This window comes from Dreissena polymorpha, chromosome 8 (assembly GCF_020536995.1).
Source record: "Dreissena polymorpha isolate Duluth1 chromosome 8, UMN_Dpol_1.0, whole genome shotgun sequence".
Classification (NCBI taxonomy): Eukaryota; Metazoa; Mollusca; class Bivalvia; order Myida; family Dreissenidae; genus Dreissena; species Dreissena polymorpha.
Window position 1 is genome coordinate 17385565 of NC_068362.1, and position 24751 is coordinate 17410315.

The window sequence follows — 24751 nt, forward strand, 5'->3', positions numbered from 1 at the left end:
TTAGCATAATGGCAACACAATGTTGCATAATTCAAAGAAGAGGTACAGGAAATGACCCTTTAACGTTGTGATTTTTATTTATTATACATTTTTTGCTATGTTGGAGTAACAGTAATAATAAAGCAAACAGTAACACAATATCTGGTCTACTTAGAGATGTGAGCCCTTTGGTCTGGTTTTACTATTATCCTTCTACGCAAATAATCATCTTTTGTGGTATGGAAATTTTGAATTGTTAAATTAATTGTTGTGTTTCAATTTTTTAGAGTGGACAAGTGCAAAAGCCAGAAGCACTCTTTGGGTCAGAATTAATAGAATTAATAGCTGAAGAGAAAGGTAATCTTTATTCCATGTTTTGGGAGTTAATTTGAAAGAGGTCAAGAAAAGCAAGATTGTTTGTACATGTTTATGAATTAAAAGCATGAAAGTCGAAACTTACCGGACAATTTGTATGCGGGCGATCATAAAATGTCAATCATTTATTAAGCCTCATGCAGAAATAGGATGTATGCATGTGCAATCTACAAGGGCTAATAAGAAACGACACTGTCCGACTAAAGTGCATTTTTGTTTAGAAGAGAATACCTTTCATAAGTCCATAAAAGCAGAAAGTTTCTTCCCAGATTAGCCTGTGTGGACTGCACAAACCAATCTGGGATGAATCTTTACGTACATTCATTTTCCCCAGTTTTCCCATAATAAAATCTCACATTTGCTGTTCTACATTGTGTTTGCAGCTCCATCTGAAAAGCTTTCAAGGCACAAGTCCACAACAAGTCCTGCCCCCACCCCTTCCTTGAGGCGTCGACAGAAGATCTCACAGACCTCAGGAACCACTCTAGGGGGCTCCAGGGCCTCGATAAATAGAACTTCCAGAATCTCATTTAAAAAGGTGCCAGCGGATGATGATGATGACTGCTTTCACCAGCCCTCCTGCACAGTTATTGCCCCTAATTTAGTCCAAGACCTCGTCGCAGACTCGAAACCAAGCGCCAGTGGGACTTCAACTCCAAAGCTGTTACGGTCGCAGTCCTTACTACGCAGCTCATCTCACCACCATGACGGGCCAGAGAGTCCACTGTTGGCCAATTTGGATGGGGGGCGTCTACAATATACACATCTTGATGTGTTGGGTAAGCTTTCGCTACAGGTTAATACACCTATACTAACCACTTAAGACTTCGTTAGAAAAGATAAACATATGTGAAACTACAATGTCCAGATGTGTCACATATGGTACATATCATTATGCCCCCCTTCGAAGAAGAGAGGGTATATTGTTTTGCACATGTCGGTCCGTCGGTCTGTCCACCAGAAGGTTTCCGGATGATAATTCAAGAACGCTTAGGCCTAGGATCATGAAACTTCATAGGTACATTGATCATGACTGGCAGATGACCCCTATTGATTTTCAGGTCACTAGGTCAAAGGTTAAGGTCACAGTGACTCAAAATAGTAAAATGGTTTCTGGATGATAACTCAAGAATGCTTACGCCTAGAATCATGAAACTTCATAGGTATATTGATCATGACTGGCAGATGACCCCTAATGATTTTCAGGTCACTAGGTCAAAGGTCAAGGTCACAGTGACTCGAAATAGTAAAATGATTTCCGGATGATAACTCAAGAATGCTTACGTCTAGGATCATGAAACTTCATAGGAACATTGATCATGACTGGCAGATGACCCCTATTGATTTTCAGGTCACTAGGTCAAAGGTCAAGGTCACGGTGACTCGAAATAGTAAAATGGTTTCCGGATAATAACTCAAGAATGCTTACGCCTAGAATCATGAAACTTCATTGGTACATTGATCATGACTGGCACATGACCCCTATAAATTTTCAGGTCACTAGGTCAAAGGTCAAGGTCACAGTGACTCAAAACAGTAAAATGGTTTCCTGATGATAACTCAAGAATAATAAGCCTAGGATCATGAAACTTAATAGGTACATTGATCATGACTGGCAGATGACCCCTATTGATTTACAGGTCACTAGGTCAAAGGTCAAGGTAACAGTGACAAAAAATGTATTCACACAATGGCTGCCACTACAACTGACAGCCCATATGGGGGGCATGCATGTTTTTCAAACAGCCCTTGTTATACCTGGAGACCTGAATCTCTGAGGTATAATTTTTAGCGGTTATTTAAGCTATCTTGGCCCATCAGATTGTTGTTGTCTTGCATGTTTTCTTTAAACTTACATGCTTCTTATTCATTTCAAAGTGCACATAATATGATGGTACACATTTTGCTTTGTTCCAAGTTTTTAATGGTCAGTCTTTTGAAAAATCTTCTGAATAAATTGGTTTCTCTACAGAAGTTTCTGCCTCCAAATTGTCTTTTGTTTTTCTTTTGGAGTGGACATACCCTCAGAACGACCTATTCTTGTTTTAGCTTCCGAAGCTTCTTTCTTCTCGTAAGATATTTTACTATTTGTTACTACTTTTGCACACTTGTATCTACTTCTTGCATACTTTTATCTACTTGCATACTTTTACCTACTTCTTGCATACTTTTATCTACTTCTTGCATATTTCTGATAAGCTTAAGGTGATCTGGAGAATTTGCACTTTTTCAAATACTTGTTCTTCTTCTTCTTTATTACCAATCTAGTGCAGTTCTCCAGCTAGGATTTGAAAAGGACAGGGTTGGGCTATTTTGTCAAAAGGGCACTTTCCACAGGCAGTTTTTGTCAAAAGAGCACTTTCCAGTGCGCTGGCATATCTGGAATGCTCCCTTTTGCATATTAATTTTAATGTTATTAATAATTTTTAGAATATATTATTCCCATTATTATGGGAATACATCATTCAAAGAAATGTCTACACTGAGGAATAAAGTAATTACAATATAATAGGACATTTATAAATTGTCACATATATAAAAAAAATTGCCTCTCTAGGGCAGGGCGGGGCTTCGGAAGGGCATGGCAGGGTGCCCTTCCATTTAGGCCTAGCTGGAGCACTGAATTCTAGCAACTTTCTCCAATCACGATGGTAAATGGTCATAAGGCATATAATCACTGTAAAATTTTGACTTAAGTGGAATATGTACGCTTGTTGCTTCTTCAATAATAACTTTAACCCTTTCCGACTCAGATGCAAATTGAAAATGTCTATGTGCAAACAGCATAAAACCAGAACAGCCTCTGAGTAACTCGCAGTCTGTTCAGGTTTTATGCTGTTTGCTGCTCATCAGCATCTAAGGGTTGGAAATGAAGCCTTTTAAACTTGAATCTAGTAAGAAAGGTCTGTAATTAAATTTAACTGTCTTAGGGATTACACATGCGTCAAAATACATATCTTAGTGGTAAAAGGGTTAAAGGATGTCGCTCATGCACTGTTTGTATTGCTTTTACTGGATAATATGTCTCAGTCGGCAGTCTTATACTTTCATAGTCACCCTTGAAATATTGATGCTTAATGTAATGATATCTGTATTTAAACTCAGTTTGCAACTCACAGCAGAATAAGCACTTTTACCAAGTAGAGACTTCACTAAAGCTGAGTAGTGCAGTACTGTAGCTTCAGATACAAGATTCAGACAGCTGGTGCAGAAAACATTACAACACTGTATCATAGAAATGATGAATGATCCAGTTAAAGGCATAGTTACACTTCAGAATTAAAATTACCCATTATAATATGATGTGAATAATTCACATTTTTGGCTTTTTTTAAATAATTCAAACAGTCCTAAATTGTTGGAATGTCTAGAGGTGGGAATCCTGTAGATTATTCTATTAATATTGTATTTCCCTTTCAGTTTTAAATCACACCAGACATATTTAGCAATTCTATTAAATCTAATGCAACAACCCTTGAAGCTTTAACTATTTTATTAATTAATAACAAAATGCCTGTATGTTCATCTGTAGTAAAACAAAGAAAATTGCGCATATCATAGCCCGGGGAACTTAATATCATTTCAATTCAGCTGCTCATGCGCAAACATTGGATAAACTTTAAATATTCCTAAAACTTCTGGATTTTCATTCGCTAGAAATGCTTCCAAATCTGCAACCTTTTTTGATAAGCTGTCAATGTTAGAATAACTAATTTTGAAATCACAAATTTTGTCCCTGTGCTTAATTTTGTACTTTATGTACTAAAATCTGTATTTTCAGATAATGTTAAAAAATCAAAGGGTAAGGAAAACAAACTAAGTATAAAACTGTTAAATTGTGTAACCTTAACTGTATTGAACGATAATTCATTCAGTGGGCAGTTTAGTCCTCCACTGCCTCAGTTTGTTCCCTCTGTATTCCCCAGTTTTTAGCAAGGCGGAGAAAACCCGAGATATTGTCATAGCCAGCACGTCCGACGTAGGCCGTCCGCCGTAGGCGTCGTGCTAAAACCTTAACATTGGCTCTAAAATCAAAGTGCTTCCACCTACAACTTTGAAACTTCATATGTAGATGCACCTTGATGAGTTCTACACGCCACACCCATTTTTGGGTCACCAGATCAAAGGTCAAGGTCACTGTGACCTCTAATATAAAACTTAAACAAAAACCTTAACATTGCCTCTAAAATCAAAGTGCTTCCACCTACAACTTTGAAACTTCATATGTAGATGCACCTTGATGAGTTCTACAGGCCACACCCATTTTGGGTCACTAGGTCAAAGGTCAAGGTCACTGTGACCTTTAAAAAAAATAATTCTGACAAGCTTTGGCAGCCGAGCGTGGCACCCGTTATGCGGTGCTCTTGTTACTAGGGTCATCCTCCTATTATCAGCTCTTGCCTTAATTCTGGGTTCAGTTCTCTTTGTTTGATCGTAAGCTCCCTCCCTATTCCAACATTGCTGAAGTCTTCGTTGCGCTTCAGGCGTATTTCTCAGGATCTTACCTCTCACATCTCGATCAAATATCACATCCAATAGAGGATGTTTATGTTAACATTAAAATTAGAGTGTTTACTATATGTTGTATCACCCTCTATGGGGTTTGATGTTTACTTCATTATATCGAATAAACACACTGTAATTTTGTTTACACTCATAATAAAATGGTAGATAGCTTACATATTTTTCAATACCGTAAATATAATACGCCCTCCTGTATAATACGCATCCCCGAGTTTGGTCAAAATTTATCGGTAAAAATTGAAAATCCAAGTAAAATACGCACTAAAAAAATCAGTGTCCGAAATCGGCTATTTCCGAAAAAATGTGTCAATTTATTTTTAGGTTGTGAAAATAGCAAATCAATTTGGCGTTATCAAACATCTGTTTCACAGTAATACCCCGGTATATTGATCGCGATGTGTTATCGTGCTGTTGTCATGACAGTTGCATAATAAATATCTCTGTCTATTGTTTATATTACCGTTGATTGTTACCGATAACACACGGGTCACCTGCTGACACCCGGGTCAAGCAGTCATAATTGCAAAAGAAAGAAACAGAGATGCTGTTGTAGGTTTTTAACATTTTATTACATTTGAGAATATTCAGGACGATAATAATTATAATAATAAAAAATAATAAGTAGCTGTTACTTCCGTTTTTATAGTAGTCTTGATGAATTACTTTTCCGAAGTGTTACAAACTCGATACTTTAATTAAACTTTAAATACAATTAAACTGCTCAGGTTTTTCTCGTATCCCTTTAATAAAAATACGCCGCTGTCATAAAGGATAGTTTGGGAGTAAAAATCAAATTAATTATCACTTTTCAATTTAATTCGGCAATCGGCAGAAAGGTGTAATATTAGCGTCAAAGAACTCATTATTTAATTACCACTCTTTACTTCAGATATGGTAAATAATCCGTAGAAAGATAAAAAGTGGTCAGCTTAGAAATATTTATTTACGGCTATTGTCACGTTGTTTTTTTCATTTGATAATCTCTTTATACAACTTAGCGTCCGGTCGCTATTTTGTTGGCAGACGACGATATTAACTGTGTATTCAATGTATAAAGTGTCTGCGCATGAATGACCCAATATTATCCGATAGCCCCACCCGTTCTCACGTTTCATTTGACAACGTCATTTCATGTGAAAGCGAGCTCAATGTTGATTGACCAGCTACCATGTGCACTTAAATAACAATTAGGTCAAGCAATGTCTCATAATCGGGTACAGACCGGGTTTCGTTTACTGTTCGAATTACGAACACTTTCTTTGAAACAAAGAGACAAATATAGAAAACCAGTCCGATATAAATGGCGGATGTTTTCAAGGGAATTTTACTAGATTTTTGCAAATACATGTAAGATTGTTATTGAGCCGAATTCTCAATATTTTCGCAAATGGCTCAAATAGCGAACGACAGAGCGAGCCTTTTTGCCCCCCTTTGATGTGCAGTTCAAAATGGCTGCTACACAGCGAATAACAACGATTTAGTTGAAAAATCACAGGATAAATTTTGTTCTGATCTAAACTCGTATATAATACGCACATCCTAATTGAAGAAAAATTCGGCAGGTAAAAAAGTGTGTATTATATTCAGGGAATTACGGTACATGGCAGGATGTATACAAGATGGCATTTGATATAATATGTAGTTCTGATATGTAGCAAATCAGTTATAAACAAGGCATATTAATTGAAAAAGAAAAGTATCGATTAAATGGAATAACATATGCAAAATATGTATCATATATTTAGAACAAAGATTGTGATATATAAGTGGCTCACTCCAAAACAAGCTGTGGAGACAATATCCTTGCACTGAATTGGTGTTGTTACAGAGAATTGTCAGTGTGTCATGTTAGTTTGTTGTTTAGCACCAGTCATTGTGATTTTGAAAACAAATTGTATTTCTGGTTAGAGCAATTCAAATGAAATGAAAAAAACTGTTCATTATAAATGCAAATATAATTGCAAATGTTTGTTTGTGGATATAATTTGTTAAAACAGTGTATATACATGTACCAAAGCATCTTTGGATGCTTAAGTTAAATTTATTAATTTAATGTTTCATACTTGCTCATTTCTATTTTTTTCTGTGTTCCATACTAGCTCCATTTGAAGGTGACATTATATGCGACATTTAAAACAAATTCGTATTTGTTTTGCAACTGTGAGTGCAAGTCACATTTACATGAAAATAGTGTTGAAAATGGAAGTGAGGTTATTCTAACTTCTGTTGATCAGGGATTTATACATAGAAACTGTTTTAGTATCTGATATAGAAATGTTACGCTGAAACATAGTATATATAGTGTATGAGTCTTGACATGTAGATATTGGGTCTGTTTTGTGAAATAGAAATGAGCTGTGCTCTGTGAAAAGGGGGTTGTGCATGTGCGTAAAGTGCGTAAAGTGTCGTCCCAGATAAGCCTGTGCAGTCTGCACAGGCTAATCAGGGATGACACTTTCCACATAAACTGGATTTTTGCTAAGGAGAGACTTCCTATAAACGAAAAATACCAAAAGAGCTGTAAGTGTCGTCCCTTATTAGCCTGTGCGAACAAGGCGGGTTAATCTGAGACAACACTTTAAGCACATGAATTAAACCCCCTTTTCACAGAGGAGAGCCCAAATGATTTATTTTTACTTACTCCGTGCAGAGGAGGAATCTAAAGAATCTGCTGAGTTGGAGCCAGGCCCTGTGGACGCTCCTGATCTTGCCGATCTACGCAGGTACTCATTGAACACCCAGGATAGCGGGATCTTTGCGAATGCCCCAATCAAGTGTGGCAACTTTGAGATTGTACAAGACCCGAGGGATTTGAGGAACAAGGTCTGGACCGAACCAATTTGATTGTGTTTGTTTTATCCAATAAACAGACACAGATTTTGCTACAACTATTTTATAATAATTGTTTTCAAATGACTTGAGGATCAAGAGATCAAATGGACTTCTTGAAAGTATGTCATCTTTTACATTTTTATTGTACTGTAAAAATTTAATTCTGTTCGAATACTATATTCATTCATTTAAATCATCTTTCTGTTTCATGTAGCCCAAGAAGCACTATTTATGTGTGGACAATGATGTGAGCCTGCCCGCTGTGACAGAATTCATGGCCAACTTCTGGGGATTGCGCAATCCAAATATCGTTCTCTCTGTGATCTCCAATGAAGACCACTTCAAGCCCTGGAAAAATCAGAAGTTGAGAGATGACCTTCAAAAAGGGATAATAAAGGTTTTTGAATAATTTCTGGTAAACCTGTTAAATGCACAGTTTCAAAGTTTGTGGTCTGAAGAAATGTTTTGTTAAAAAACTGAATTTTCAAACTGGACATTATTAAACCAGTCAAAAAGTTTGTTTTAGATGACATTTTCTCCCCTTAAAAAACGATTAAATTTCCCTTTTTATGCCCTTCTTTGAGGAAGCGTCATATAATACTGTTTGCTGGTGTAAATGCCCTAATGTCCGTTTGAATATTCCTGTCTTAACCATAACCTTACCATATATTGATTTAATTTCAATAAATTTGGCACAAATGTCAACCATTGTATGATGATTTGCCGTATGTATATGTAACACCTGTCTCCATACCCCAAAGGTCAAAGTCACACTTAGAGGTCATAGGTCAAATTTGGGGCAAAAAACATCTTCAAATTCCTGTCACAGCAATAACGTTGTCATTTATTGATGAATTTAAATAGCAGTGTTCCAATGCAAACCTTCATAAGGCGATGTTGGGCAGCTCTTGATAGATTTGAATTATGATTCAATTATTTTTATGCCCCCAAAGGTAGGCATATAGTGATCGCATGTCTGTCTGACTGTCCGTCTGTCTGTCTGTCTGTCTGAAAGTCCGTTACACTTTGCGTTTAGGTTTCGCAAAATGCTCATAACTTCTATGTCCTTATAGCCATCTTCTTTTGTATCAGTTAATAGGTGGCCGTGGTGTAGTGAATATATTTCCGCCTTGTGATTGGGAGGTCACAGGTTTGATTCCCATTGTGGATTCATTCTTTAGATCTCCTCCAAAAGACACTAAATATTGGTTCTACCCAGGAAACAGACTCGAAAGCATTTCAATAAGCCTTAGGCTTTTAATGCATTCCAGCTAAATAAAGAATAAATTCTATATACAGGCCTTGAACACAACCAACATGTGGATCATCACCCATGGCTTTAATAATGGTGTCGCCAAGTTGATTGGAGAGGCAGTGAAGGAATACAATATTGAGCAGCAAAACTCTCGGATCGTCAGCAACCAATATCTTAGTTTAGCGGAGAGGATGAAAAGACGTCTACCAGTCATTGGCATCGTGCCAAAAGACAAGGTGCTGTCAGGTGCACATTTGGATGAAATGGTTAGAAGATTTTGTTGGTGTTATGGTCTTTATAGTGCAGTTTTTATTGACATAAGCTGAGTTATGTGACAAGGTGTGGGTAGATTTAATTTTTAACCAGGTTTTCCAAAGGAAAAAACTGGTTATTAGATTGGCGAATGCGGGCGGGCTGGCTGGCTGGCTGGCGGGCGGGCAGAACAAGCTTGTCCGGACCATAACTATGTCGTTCATTGTCAGATTTTAAAATCATTTGGCACATTTGTTCACCATCATTGGACGGTTTGTCGCGCGAAATAATTACGTCGATATCTCCAAGGTCAAGGTCACACTTTGAGTTCAAAGGTCAAAAATGGCCATAAATGAGCTTGTCCTGGCCATAACTATGTCATTCATTGTGAGATTTTAAAATCATTTGGCACATTTGTTCACCATCATGGGATGGTGTGTGGCACGAAAGAATCACGTCAATATCTCCAATGTCAAGGTCTCCACGACTAAAAATAGATTTTTTTTAAAAACAAACTTACAAAGGGGGTTAATTTTGTTTGTTCATTTCAAAAGTTCAGTTTGAGTTTTCTCCCTTTATCAGATTTTTTTTCACAATGAAAACCTGGTTTTGTGACAATTTTGTCCCTTGTTCACTAATAAAATGTTTGCACTTTCTTGGACCACAAGCATAGTTTTGTGACAAGGTGTTGGTAGTTGAATGTGTGGGTAGATTTATTTTTGCACTTATAAAATCAGGGGCGTCAATTATCCCGATTTTTCTGGATATCCGGGTTTTATCCAACCAGGGTTGAATTTTAGTTAAATGTAAAATGGAAGAGATATATGAAAATTTGTTTAAAAGCGTGATCAATTGTTTAAGCTTCACCGTCTCTCCTGAAATTTGCGCTCTGTACCAATTTTGCCCGGTATTTTATTTATTTATATCTGATTGGCTAGCGGATGGAACTGAAACTGATGAAAATGCGTCGCTACTTTCCAAAAAATCTTACACAAGTCAGCAAAAAGTTGCACATGTCAGCCATCATGAAAAGTGAATTATTACCAAAGTAAACCAGTTCAATAGAATATTGTAACCAATATGTTAACCTAGTACATATACATTGTAAACATACTCCCACAGCCTTTGATAATTTCTGCTATGGCAGCAACCCTTTGGGTTATAAAGCTGAGAGTTCAATTATTGCAACTATATGTTGACCAAATTATATATGGATTGCGTATTTGCTAGGTAAATGGTTTTCATGGTTTGGCATTCAAACAATATGCACATTTTTTTTCATGTGCAAAATACGTACATTTTTGGGATTGTTTTCGGATACAGCACTTTTTGCCGATTTAATATATGTTTGGCGTCCTTAATAAACAAACATAGAATGACGAATACACATGTGGTGATACGGGCGGCTTGATTTATAATATTTTGCATAGTATTTACTAGAAATTGCAACTAGAAAGACTATAAAATAGTACAATTAGTGGGGGGGGGGGGGGGGCACTGCCCTTTATCTCTGTTAACTTGCGTCATTTGACCCCTGGCATAATTATCCAGATTTTTAATTTGGGACAATTGACACCCCTGTATTAATAAAGGCATTTTCTTGGACCACCAATCATGTTGAAGCATTTACATTTATGTCCTAATATTCACAGACGAGTGTTACTGCAATGAAAACCACAGTGATTCCTGAAGTTCATGAGTTGAACCTGGACCACTCACATTTCATCATTGTCGATGATGATGAAAGGGAGGGACTGGTAGGCACTCTGAGATGCAGAATAGAGGCCCATTTTCGCAAGCAGTTTGGCACTAAGAAGAGACTGATCCGAATGATGAGCATGGGAGGTAAGGGCAAACATCTTTTAATTTTTACAGGGTAGGCTTGCTCACATGGTAGAATCCTGGACTATAAAATCTTAGGATTACGGGATTAATGCTTGGCCCGTCCTCATGACATTTGTGGTTATGAAATTAATTTTATAACCATTCTTGATTCTTGCCTTAGCTTTCATTCAAGTAGTATATTTGTCAATAACTGACCTTTTGTGTGCACTCAGTACAGGTTAACCATCTTACCCAGGAAAGTGTCAGTAGGTTTTGCATTCCAGTGTGGCATGACTGAAATGCTGTTTAAAACAGCAAATTATCACCAACAACAAAAACAAACAAACTAAATATCCTTAATCAACACTAACCTGGTATTCACATGTTCCAAGCAGAGGACGGCCAAACCCAGACTGACGCCAGTGATACGCAGACCATAGAAGTGCAGTATTTAAGCGAGGTGATGGAGCATGCCATCCCAGTGTTGGGCCTCCTGGTTCAAGGTCACCCACACAACCTTGATCACGTGATGTACTTTCTGGAAAACAAGATGCCTATTGTCATACTGAAGGTACCTTGTAACCTATCAAACCACTGATGGTGCAGTGTAACCCATTATATGTAAGACTCTTTTTGAAAAAATTCTGCGCTTTTAAATGCAGTTTGATAACCATGATGTCCTAAAAGTAGAACAGGCCACTTGAATTCCACTAGTGGGCTGGTCCTGACACGTGGTTTTGTTAAAAAAAAAGTTGAATATTCTTGTTGTTTGTCCCATGGGACGATTTATTATTTTTATGAAGTAACAACATGTTGAAATATTGTTTACTTAATAGTAACGCAATAAATTACTGTCAAATGAAATAAAACAAACATGATTAACACACGTAGTTTCTTGTGCTTGCAGGACAGTGGTGGTTTAGCTGATGTTCTAGGATATGCACACGATGAGCTGCATGAAAAGTGGGTCATTATTAATTTTTTAAAGCTTAATTGTAGGCATACTGTTCATTTGTGTGTGTTTTTTTGCATTTTAAGTACTTGGAAAGTTGATGAGACTGTTTTGTTTTATACACCAGTTTCAAAATGGGTGTCTTATGGGATCGCACCATGTAGGTGGTGGGCGGCAGGCAGTGTCCATGACAACGATGTCTGCTCAATACTTACTCTTAATCAGATCATCATGAAACTTGGTAATAATGTTTTGGATCATAATATCTCACCCAAGTTTGCCAGCCAGATTGTGTGAAGCTCTTCTGAATTGTAGTCCTTAATGATATCAAATGACAAAAAATACTTTGTCGGCTCATGAAACTTTGTAATGATGTTGTAATGATGTTAATGGGCAAAGTATCTCAACCAGCCAGATTGTTTGAAGCACTTCTGAATTATAGCCTTTATAAAAATTTATATACATTTGATCAAATTAACCTTGTCTGCTCTCCAACTCAAACATTTAAACCCTTTACCACTAAGATACGTATTTTGACGCATTTGTAGTCCTTTTCTAACTAAATTCAAGTTTTAAAGGCTTCATTTCCAACCCTTTGTTACTGATGAGCAGCAAACAGCATAAAACCAAAGCAGACTGTGAGTTACTCTCAGGCTGTTGTGGTTTTATGCTGATTGCAAAAGCCATTTTCAGTTTGCTTCTTATGGAGGAAAGGGTTTAATCTGATCATCATGAAAATTGATGATGATGTTTGGGGTCATCATATCTGGGCTAAGTTTGATAACAAGCATGATGGCTTAACGCAATTCTGAATTATGGCACTCGAATTATGAAATAAATGGCATATGGGTGTAATGTGTGGGATGTTGGCACTACAATGTATTTGTTTTTATAAAGGAATTTATGTTAGGTTATTACAAAAAACATACGTAAAAAGATATATAGTTTTGATTTGAGGCCTCTTGTTCAACATTTTAGCTTAATATCCACTACACATTACAGATTGAAAGGATACAAATCTGAACAGCAATCAAAGGTAGCTATGGTGCATTGCATGTTGCACAGCATATACCGGTAACCAGGAGGTCTCTGGCTTTATTCTTATCTTCTTTTCATAGACCTTGTGTACTGGCTCTTCCCATAAAACAAGACTGAGAGTGTTTCTACATCCTAAGTGTTTCATACAATCAAATATAAATATGTCGGCTTAACAGGTGTGTTATTACTCAAACTTTCAGCTCATTTTCTCTTAAGAGAGTCTGGATTTCTTCACCGTCTGGACATGTATTCAACAACCTTAGAATAAAGAATAGTCTTAGACTTAATACAAAATAATCCAGCCTTTGTATGTATACAGGCTGACATTGGAGCTAATGCAAAATAATCCAGCCTTTGTATAATTACAGGCTGACATTAGAGCTAACATCATTAACAGGTTGTTTGAAACATAATCTTATACAAATATAGATGTTAATTGCTATGCTAGATTTCACGTTCAAGTTGTTTCTATACTTAACAGTTTTAAAAATATTCTTTAAATTTTAGACTTGAGTCGAAGAATTTTTTACAAATATTAGCTCTATTCTTAACGTAAAGGGTTCTGCCAAATAATTAAGACTGTTCAAGAACCATGTTATTTTCTTCTTTTGATGTATTCAAAATCACAGGCCTTGTTTAAACATTTTAAGCTCATCTATTTTTTGAAAAAAAAAGAGCTATTGTCATCACCTAGTCGTCGGCGTCGGCTTCCGGTTAAGTTTTGTGTTAAGGTCCACTTTTCTCATAAAGTATCAAAGTTATTACATTCAAACTTAGAAAACTTACTTACTATCATGAGGGGACTGGGCAGGCAAAGTTAGATAACTCTTGCTGGCATTTTTACAAATGATGTGCCCTTTTAAACCTAGAAAATTGAAAATTTGGTTAAGTTTTGTGTTTAGGTCCACTTTTCTCATAAAGTATCAATGCTATTGCATTCAAACTTGGTACACTTACTCACTTTCATAAGGGGAATGGGCAGGCAAATTTAGACAACTCTGGCTGATATTTTGACAGAATTATGTGCCCTTTTTATACTTAGAAAATTTAAAATTTGGTTTACTTTTGTGTTAAGGTCCACTTTTTTCCTTAAGTATCAAAGCTATTGCTTTCATACTTGCAACACTTACTAACTATCATAAGAGGACTGTGCGGGCAAAGTTATGTAACTCTGACTGGCATTTTGACAGAATTATGGCCCATTTATACTTAAAAAATTGAAAATTTTGTAAAGTTTTGTGCTTTGGTCCACTTTACTCCGAAAGTATCATAGCTATTGCTTTCAGACTTGGAACACTCGCTAACTATCATAAGAGGACTGTACAGGACAAGTTGCATAACTCTTGTTGGCATTTTGACGGAATTATGGCCCTTTTTTGACATATAAACTTTGAATATTTTGTAAAATTTTGTGTTAAAATCCCTTTTACTTCTAAAGTATCAAGGCTATTGCTTTCAAACTTCAAATACTTTCATACTATTAGGAGGGTACTGTACCTGGCAAGTTGAATTTGACCTTGACCTTTGAATGACCTTGACTCTCAAGGTCAGATTATTTAATTTTGCTAAAATTGCCATAATATCTTTATTGTCCCCTACCGGTTTCACTTCTGGTTTGCGCTCTGTCTGTCAGTCTGTCTGTCAGTCAGTCAGTCAGTCAGTCACACTTTTCTGGATCCTGGGATAACTTTAAAAGTTCTTAATATTTTTTCATGAAACTTGCAACATGGATAGATGGCAATTTGGACATTATGCACGTCATTTCATTTTGTTCCTACATCAAAAATTGTGGTTACTATGGCAACCAAGAAACAAAAAAAAAAAAAAAAAAATCTGCGGTAGGGGACCATATTGCTTGACAATAGCCTTGTTTATGATCAGATTTGAATCATACTTTGACATAACACTTTCCTGACATACCACAATAGACTCCACCCAAACAATCCCCCACGCCCCACCCCAGAATCCCCCCAATTAGTTTTTTGTTTTTCCATTTTTCTTATTTTTGAAAGATCATCTAATAAATGACCACACCCTGTCACTATACCCCTGTCTCAACCCCCCCCCCCCCCGACCCCCCTCCAAAAAAAAATTTGGTTAAAAATGGTTAAAAAAAATAAATATATTTTTATTATTATATCCCGCCAAAGGCGGAGGGAAATTGTTGTGGCGTTGTCCTTACGTCTTTCCGTCCGTCCGTCTTTCCGTCCGTCTGTCTTTCCGTCAGTCCGTTCGTCCGGCGTTTTTGTGTCCGGAGCCATATCTTGGAAGTGCTTTACAGATTTCATTGAAACTTGTTATGAGTATATATATGGATAAGAGGATGATGCACACCAAATGGCATTGTTCACCATCTGTTAATAACAGAGTTATGTCCCTTTGTATCTTGAAAAAATGCTTTTTTATGGAGTTGTCTATCCGTTCTTCCATCCAGAACACTTTTGTGTCCAGAAGCATTTTTGGCGGGGGATATCAATTCAATGAATTTGCTTGTTTTATTTTTGAAAGACCGTCCAACAATCCCACCCTAGAATCCCCCCCCCCCCCCAAAAAAAAAAATTGTTTTTTTTCTGTTTTTTTCTTATTTTTGAAAGATAATGTAATAAATGACCACACCCCCACCCTATACACTCCTCTCCACACCCACCCCTCCCTCCTTTTTGATTGAAGTATTGAGATAGGTCCCTTCACCTTTAAAAAGAAAAATAGATAAGAGGTCTGCACCCGCTAGGCGGTGCTCTGGTTAAACCTATAATCATTTACGCAATCCAGGGCAGATTTAGATCCAGACTTTGAACAGAACACACTGAAGCCAGAGCTGATCAAGATGATTGTGCGTATCTTCGGCTCCAAGTACGAGGACAATGAAGTGGAAAAGCTGCAACTCAGGGATAGGATCATCCAGTGTGTGAAAATGGCACATGATGTGAGTTCATTCAGGTTTTTATGAATCTATGTTGGAGTTTTTGCAGACCTTAGAGTACAAACACTGTATATTGTCTTTATTGAGATCATTTTGTTGTTCTTTGTGGCGTCATCTTATATTTCAAGTGTAGTGGTGTTATTTTTAACAAAGAAAGGCTTATGGATAATGTTATTTAACTATTGCTTATTGATTGTTTTACAACATATATTTTATGCTTTCAGGTGGTTTATAGAGAAATGTCAGTGAATTAAAACTGATATTTCACTGTTTCAAACAGTGAAAAATAAGATTGAAAAATATCGATATTTTTCACTGTTATACTGTGAAATTGCATCATTTTTTTTTACGAAATGACGTCATTATTCCAGAAATTTTTTCCAGTTAATCATTTTTACAATGTAAATAAACCCTGAAAAAAGGCATAAAATAAAAAGAAAATTTGTTGGATTGGGTGGAATATCGATTTTACCAATAATTCACAAGTGATCATAGAAAATATTATTTTCACGAGTGGCGTAATCCAACAAATATCCTCTATATATTCCAAACAATATTACTGGTAATAAATTATTCCTACAGTTTGACAAGATGTAAGTCATAATTGGCAAGAATTTTTCTTATTTAATAACTTTGTCATTATTGCTCTTCATCCTTTTCGTGTTTTGCTTTTGTTCAAATAAATTTCATGTTTCAGCTGTGTTATTGTAGCATTTCTTTTTCCATTTAAGGGTGAAGCCTCATATATAACAGTTGTGAATGCAAAAACAGTGGGCGGGAACAACCTCAAGGATCTGGATAAGTTTCTTCTAAAAGCACTCTTAAAGAGTAAGTCAGTTCATCCTTTCCCACTCAGAAGTGAAGTGAAAATGGCTATATGCATCCAGCATAAAACCAGTACAACCAGTGAGTGACTCCCAGTCTGTTCAGGTTTTGTGCTGTTTGCTTATTTAATGTTTTGAAATAAAGCCTTCAAAACTTGAATGTATGATGGTGTTTTAATTTAATTTGTTTTTTTAAGTGACTATAGACGTTTAAAATGCGTATATGAGTGGCGAAGGGTTTAATAAGGTCTCTCTCTGTCTGTTAAGGATGTCCATTCTGTATGAACATTATGTGAGCCCATGTACATGAGGATTTAAATGTAAGTTTTGTTGAATTTTGAATGTTGTGATTTGTTATGTGAAACTATCACGTCTGATAAAAAGTGTTGAGTCAGATGTAACAATTACCCGCCCAACCCTTTCTTGAGTCTAACAATTACCTGCCCAACCCTTTAGTAATGTGCATTAAGCTTGTAATTTAAACAACCCATTAGTAATCAATATAATATATTTTTAACATTTTATGAACTTATGAGTGTTTGGATGTAAAGCAATATTACGGACATTTTCCTTTAACTCATCATTTCCATGGTAATTATTTAATTGTATTTAGTATTTATTGTCACAGACTTTCCATGCTGCCAGCATGTGTAATTGCTTTTGTTATTGGGCCACCTTTTATTCACAGGTGAAAAAACGGAGGGTGTGAACAGACAAGAGCAGCTTCAGAATGATCTTCAACTGACAATTGACTGGAACCGGCCGGATCTGGCAGCAGAAATCTTCCAGCTTGAAACTCTTAAAGTCAGGGTAGGTGGATGGTTTGGAACTGAAGCTACACATAAATTGGTGCTCTGGGCATAGTTTATATATATATGTTTGCTAAAGGAAAAAACAATTATAAAATTAGTGTTTTTCTTAATATCATTGTTTTGTTTTAATGCTTATTTATAATAGTGCTTATAGTGATTATTGCTTATATATTGTCAGTTTTGTATATATAACGATGAATTGGAATTGTTCAAGTTATATGAATGAACTTTCTGTTCTAATATACTTTAAATAAAATGCGGTTCTTTTTTCTGTATTAAAAGATATATTGAATTCAAGTGTAAATGGTTTCCCAGAAATATTTTAGAAATAATGTTTACTAAATTGAACAAACAATTATTACATGTGCACATTATTTTTTGCTTTTGGGATCGCCTTTTGTCCGTCGTCCGTCCGTCGTGCGTCGTCAACATTTTACCTTGTGAACACTCTAGAGGCCACATTTCTTATCCGATCTTTACGAAACTTGGTCAGAACCTTTTTCCCGATGATACCTCGACCGAGTTCGAAACTGGGTCATGCTGGGTCGAAAACTAGGTCACTAGGTAAAAAAATAGAAAAACCTTGTAAACACTGTAGAAGTCACATTTGATGCCCAATCTTCATGTAAATTTTTCCAAAATGTTTGTCTTAAAGATATGTTGGTTGAGTTCAAAAATTGTTCCGGTCCGTTGAAAAACATGGCCACCAGGGGGCGGGGCAGTATTCCTTATATGGCTATATAGAAACCTTGTGAACACTCTAGAAGTCACAATTTTTGCCCAATCATCATGAAACTTGGTCAAAACATTGGTTTTATTGATATCTCGGATGAGTTCGAAAATGGTCCAGATCGGTGAAAAAACATGGCCACCAGGGGGCGGGGCAGTTTTCTGTATATGTATATAGTGAAAACATTTGAACACTCTAGAAGTGAAGTCACATTTTTGGTCTAATCTTCATGAAATTTGGTCAGAACATTTGTTTCCTGGATACGATGGTTGAGTTTGAAAATGGTTCAGATCGGTAAAAAAACATGGCTGCCGGGGGGGGGGGTCTTTTTCCTTATATTTATATAGTAAAAAAGCTTGTGAACACTCTAGAAGTCACATTTTTTGCCTAATCATCATGAAATTTGGTCAAAACATTGGTTATGTGGATACCTCGGACGAGTTTGAAAATAGTCGTGAACATTTTAAAAACATGGCCATAATAACAGAGGATTATTATGTTGATGATTGGTTGGGGATGAACTGCAACAAACGTATTTTTGCCATCTGAAAACCCTTTAATGCTTTATTAAATAATCTCAAAATTTTAAGTAGTAATATTGATTTCACAGAAAATTACTTAGGGGAGAAACAACTGTATATAACAGTTTAGAGTCAGGCCCCAAATTCCTGTGCTGGCCACTTTTCACACATTTTGTTGCATGTAATTTAATGACCGCAGACCAATGAAATAACCATTAGCCACAGCAGGTACCTCATTATCTCTGACAGTTGCTTGATGCCTAACCCCTTGTTTACAGCCCTTTGCAGTGAACAGCATGGAACAGCAATTGCTATACAGTGGTATCAAAATAGAGATAAACACATAAATACATCTGTCTGGCATTTATTTTCGTATAAAAATCAGCATGCTGACTGCATAAAAAGAACAGATTACAACATTGAAGCAAGCTCTTGAAATAGCAAAATTATGTACTTATATATTTCCAAGAAAGGTTTATACAATATATATAAATTTAATGGTCGTGATATTTCATATTACTTAGCTTTAAGTTTAGTGATGCCTGATTGAACTTACTCAATATGGCTATTATTTAATTTATAATTATCACAAAGTCCCAGTGTATATTATGAATATCAAGAAGAAAAAGTGAAGATATGTACGTAAAAGTATCCTTTACAGCTTAGGCAACAACTGTTGTCAAAATTCAATTATATTGATCAATTAAGAATAGATTGAAATATTCTCCAACTTTACTGTTGAACATTTATTGACAAAAAACTATCGTGTCTACATGTACACATATCATATCACAGATATACTTTGTTCAAGAATTAAAGAGATAGAGAAAATGTACTTAAAACCAGCTATTTGCGATACTTATGATATTAAATGCAGCTTGTATTTGAGAATAAATTTCACAATTAAAATGCATTTTAGTTTTGCATTGGTTGTAAATAAAGAGTAGAATCGTAGAGGAATTGTTAACAAACAACACTTACAAATGTGAATAATTAACAAAAATTAACTCTTAAATGAAGTATGAAATTTCATTTTAAATCATAAATACAGATTGATATACAAAAGTCATGTAGGCCTACATGGATGATATGTGAAATACAGTATTATGTGAAGTCAGAAATACAATTATTATAATTAATTTTATATACAGACGTCATGTATGATATGTGGAATGCAGTATTACTTGAAAATCAGAGTATCATTGTTCTAAATAACTTTGAATGGAAAACAGTGAAAACGTATTTTAATAATAGAGCACACTAAGTCTGTACTACTGCCTGTCTGCTCAGCACTCGTCCTCTTTTGAAGATTTTACACTAAATAATCGAACTATAAAGCGCAAGTTAAGTATGTACGCCCGTCTGTATGAAGTACTTTTATTATTTTGAACTCCACCTTCCCAGAATAGTTTAATTCCTTTGGGTCTCAGGTGAGCGCCTTAGGGCCCATGGCCCTCTTGTCTTTTTTTATGCTGCAACAAAACTTTAAGAATGCTTGTTTGAGAAAAACTGTATGCATCAAAAGAAAGTTTTGTCCCTGATTAGCCAGCATTGACTGCACAGGCTTATCCTGGGTGTCAGATAATGCACATGCGTTAAGCACAGTTTTCTCAAAACACAGTACATATATAGATTGACAGGAAGATGTTTGAGAAGGCCCTACTCCAGAAAGACCGGGAGAAGTTCATTGACCTCTTCATCACGCAGGGGGTCAGAGTTCACCGGTACCTGAACCACAAGAAGCTCAAACTGCTGTTTGAGAAAGCTGAGGACAGAGAATTCTTCATAACCGTGTGTCTGGAGGGAATGCTTGGAACCAAAGTGGTAGGAATAACTTTACAATCCAACAGGTTTTCTTGTTATCTTTTAACAATTTGTTAATTGATTATACATTTTTGTTGGCATGCATGCACACATTTAGTATCTACATTTAAAGCTGGAAAGTTCTGGTTAAACTAAGTTTATTCCTTGACCTGTTGTAGAACTATAATGTGACTTTCAGACGACAGATAAAGTCCTGGGCAGCCATTTTATGTCCAAGCAGTTGAACCGTATGCTGCAGAGACTGACATTGCTCGACAGGTTCATTGTGCCTGAGGAGCTCACCCAGAATGCAGTTGGAAACTACAAGAACACGGAGGATGCTAATGTGGCTGAGAGAAAGGTTGGTATCGGCATGAGAGTCTTTCTTTATAGACTTTCAAGCAATGTTCATTGGAGTCACATTGTGTATTTGTGTGTCTGTATAAATGGTTCGAAGTTTGTGTAGGGAATCCTATCTTTTTGCCAAACTTTTTATCCAGTCTTGATGAAACTTGTTCTGAATGTTTATCTAGGCGTAGTTTTATATCTGTCCCTCGTGCTTCAAAAGCTATGGTCAAATCTTAGAAAAACTTGTAACTCTTCTAGGGGCCACATTCATGACTCTTGATGAAACTTTGTCAGAATGTTTATCTTTATTATATCTAAGCAAAAATGTGGGTAATGTACATCAAAAATTAGGTAATTAGGTCAATGTTACATATAAAAAAAAACTGACTACTGTAACCAATCTATAGGCCACATTTATAAGTCAATATTGATGAAATTTGGCCAGAATATTTATATTGACAATGTCAATATAGCTAAGCAAATTGAATGCTTGATGAAATTTGGTCAGAATTTTTATCTTGAAAATCTGATGGTGATGTTTGACTGTGGGACAAGTGATGTTTTAAAATGCTGTAACGTTACTGGGCATTAAGGACGTTATCCTGGGCTTTGTTTACAGGCTCTCAACTGCCTGATGGTGTGGGCAGTGCTAATGCACCGACACAAGCTGGCCAAGACCCTATGGAGCCACTGTAACGAACCGATAGCCATGGCCCTGCTGTGCTCTCGTATCTATAAGGAGATGATACGATACCACCTGGAGCAGTACCAGAAGAAAGAGCTGGAGGACCTATCCAAGTAAGCACGCATTGTCAGGGGTCTCTACTCCCTTTCCATGCCAAAATAGTTGTACAAACTGTTCTGAAATCAGTCTTATAAAAAATCTAAGTATTTTAGTGTACATAGTTATTAGAGAAAGCCTGGAATTTTTCCTCCCATGTTAAAAATCATGCTTCTGTCTTGAATTTACCACTGATACATGTCCTAGATCAAATGTCTTGGTATAGTTACTTCTTCTGACAGTATAAAAAAGAATAATCAGTTACTAATTTAGAGCATCAATATCCAATCAGATTTCAATTGATCATTATAATCATTGTGAAATTGTTGTGGAAATAAATTTGTTTAGTTGTGTTGTTAATTTCAACCTATTTATAAGATAAAGAACGCTTCAACTATGGGGATCGAACCAGTTACCACCCAGTTGTTAGGGGGCCACCATATCCACTATGTAATTGCAACCTTTTTATGAAAATAGACGTTATTATTTAACACTATCAAACAATTGCAGAGAATTTGCGGACATGGCCCTGGGTGCACTGAACATCTGCTTCAAGGATGCAAGTGCCCAGGCCTTATACATGCTTGGAAAACAACTGCCTGACTATAATGACAAGACAGTGGTGGAGATTGCGCATGATGCCCGCGCCATTCACTTCATGGCCCACCCTTGTGTCCAGAAGTGGTTGACACAACTTTTCATGGGAAACTTGCATGTCAAAGAGCTAGAATGGGGCTTTTTCAGGCTGCCATACTGGTTCAAGGTGCGTTCAGGCTAATTTAATTATTAAAATAAAGAACATAGATTAGGTTGATTTCGGTGTGATATCCTTATCATTAATAGATTACTCTCATGATTATAGATATTAAAACAAAGTCAACAAATATCCTAATACATATTGACGGTGTATAGTATTTAGATCTATTCTTCGAATGGGTTGAAGTCCTCATAATTACAAGTAATATTGTCCTTGTGCCATTTGATGGGAAAATACCAACAGTTTAATTGAGAGACAATACACCCCTTCAAATGTTTATTACATATTGTATCTTTGTAGCTCATCCATATTGGTGGTGAAACAAATAAATTATCATTCATTCAGAATAACAAGTCTTTCAAGTGTAGTTCTTCTATCTGCTACCTGTAGGAAAATAGTAACATGTAGTATATTGATAAGGGTTTTGATAACTTTTTTTTCAGATTATTTCAAGTGTTTTGCTGATATTTCCCATGTACATCTGGATTCGCTTCACTCCTCCTGCCAAGATGGAAGCTATAGGTGGGGCAGTATGCATGACTTAAAAATATGAGGGCATTGTATTTATGATATTGTGTGTGATTTGTGTATAAGATCAGGGGTCTCGCTAGTGGGCGAAGTGGGCGATTTTTCACCCAGGGAATATTAAGTTCGCTAATAATTTTCATGAAGGCGACGTAACTTCTCCACCTTTTAATGATTTGTTTGTGCCACACATTGACTGATTAAAATCAATTTGATGTGGAGAATTGGACACAGTAGGATTCTCAGCAATAAGTTGCCCCATTTACAGGTCATGCAAAGTTGAACATTCAAATGAACAGCCGTGAGCTATTAGAGTTCTTAAAATTGTTCATAGATGATGCCTTGATTAATTGCCTTGTGCTGGCTACCAATAACTATACTTCAGAAAAGTTAAATGGCCCATTAAAATAATATAAAGGAATGATCAAATGGGAAGAGGTAACCTAGCACTTGCAATAAATATGGGGCTCATGTACAGGTCAGATTTGGAATATCTGCTGTAAAATGAGATTTTAAATGAATTTTTAATTTAAAAAAAATTGTAGCAAAATGTAAATTTGATTTAATGTTAAATTGCTTAAAATTTACAAGGAAGTAAAAAGATTATGAACATTACTGGTTTTGTTACAATTGAAGTTTTATTTGATACACCTGTACAGGAAAAATAAGTACCAGCATAATTTACAATCAATGAAATAAGAAAAATGTAGTTTTTATACACTTAACATGTCTTATTATAAATGAAATGCAGCCTTTTGAAATCCACCACCCATTTCAGCCTCTATTATTGAAATTTAATCATCAGTAATGAGGCTTATCAGTTATTACATAAATAGCATGTTATGTGTTAAATATATTACTTAAACTCAGTTAAATACATCAATAACAAAACATGAACACTTAAGTGTGTATGTTTGTATTTGTAAATGTTGTCCCCCAAAGTGTGAAATGAGAGTTGTTTCTGATTAATGAATTGATAATTGACATTCTGTAACGAGGGGTATAAGAAAAAGTAAAGAGTTGATTGAAAGCTGAACGGAAACCACATCTCCCTTAAGTTGCTGCAAAATACATGTTAAATGAAGATCTTTGACACAACTGTACAATTTCTCCCAAAGATGTTACAAATTCTTCCTATTTTGGCTATAGGCAGCAGTGACATCTCCATAAATGTTGAGCCAAGCTAGACCCCTGGATGCAAATGTACCATTGCTCCCCAAAAAGTTGCCACTTCTCTCTATTTTGGTCTTTGGGAGAAGTGACTTCTCCCTAAATTTTGAACCTAGCTAGACCCCTGGAGATAAAGATAAAGCATTGCTTCAAAGGGCTATGTGATGCTTAAACAAATAATAATAATAATAATAATAATAGTCTGAATAAGAAAAAAAGACACAATGTAGAACTACTCTGTAGAAAAATAATGCAATTTTTTAATAAACCAAGAGACAACCATGATTTGGTATTTACCTGTGAAAAATAAACCAGTAAATTGGTCCTCTTATCTTTTGATTAGTATGAACTACTTAATCTTAATGTGATCTCCGACCAAATGACAGATCAGTTGCGTCAGTTATAATCTTCCATTACCATGTTTGTTGCAATTAGAGTATGAGGAAGCTGTAGCAGAGGAAGAGGAGGATGAAGATGATGATGATTGTGTGGATGAAGCCAACACATCCTACCGGAAGAAAAAGGT

General features: G+C 36.0%; 1 protein-coding gene across 4 annotated transcripts in view; it reads left to right on the top strand.

The window, feature by feature from the left end:
• The window catches only part of LOC127841285 (transient receptor potential cation channel subfamily M member-like 2), an 84851-nt gene that overhangs the window by 5810 nt on the left and 54290 nt on the right, over positions 1-24751 (top strand). For 3 of the 4 annotated variants that reach the window (XM_052369983.1, XM_052369982.1, XM_052369984.1), the window contains 17 exons: positions 267-336; positions 738-1133; positions 7529-7701; positions 7925-8107; positions 9010-9231; positions 10870-11062; positions 11434-11612; positions 11949-12004; positions 15804-15957; positions 16686-16782; positions 17467-17588; positions 20474-20665; positions 20844-21005; positions 21612-21790; positions 22284-22536; positions 22974-23052; positions 24661-24749. In XM_052369983.1, the coding sequence (XP_052225943.1) occupies positions 267-336; positions 738-1133; positions 7529-7701; positions 7925-8107; positions 9010-9231; positions 10870-11062; positions 11434-11612; positions 11949-12004; positions 15804-15957; positions 16686-16782; positions 17467-17588; positions 20474-20665; positions 20844-21005; positions 21612-21790; positions 22284-22536; positions 22974-23052; positions 24661-24749 (2799 nt within the window). The remainder of the gene's footprint in view (positions 1-266; positions 337-737; positions 1134-7528; positions 7702-7924; positions 8108-9009; positions 9232-10869; positions 11063-11433; positions 11613-11948; positions 12005-15803; positions 15958-16685; positions 16783-17466; positions 17589-20473; positions 20666-20843; positions 21006-21611; positions 21791-22283; positions 22537-22973; positions 23053-24660; positions 24750-24751) is intronic. The other variant, XM_052369985.1, reaches the window with a different exon arrangement.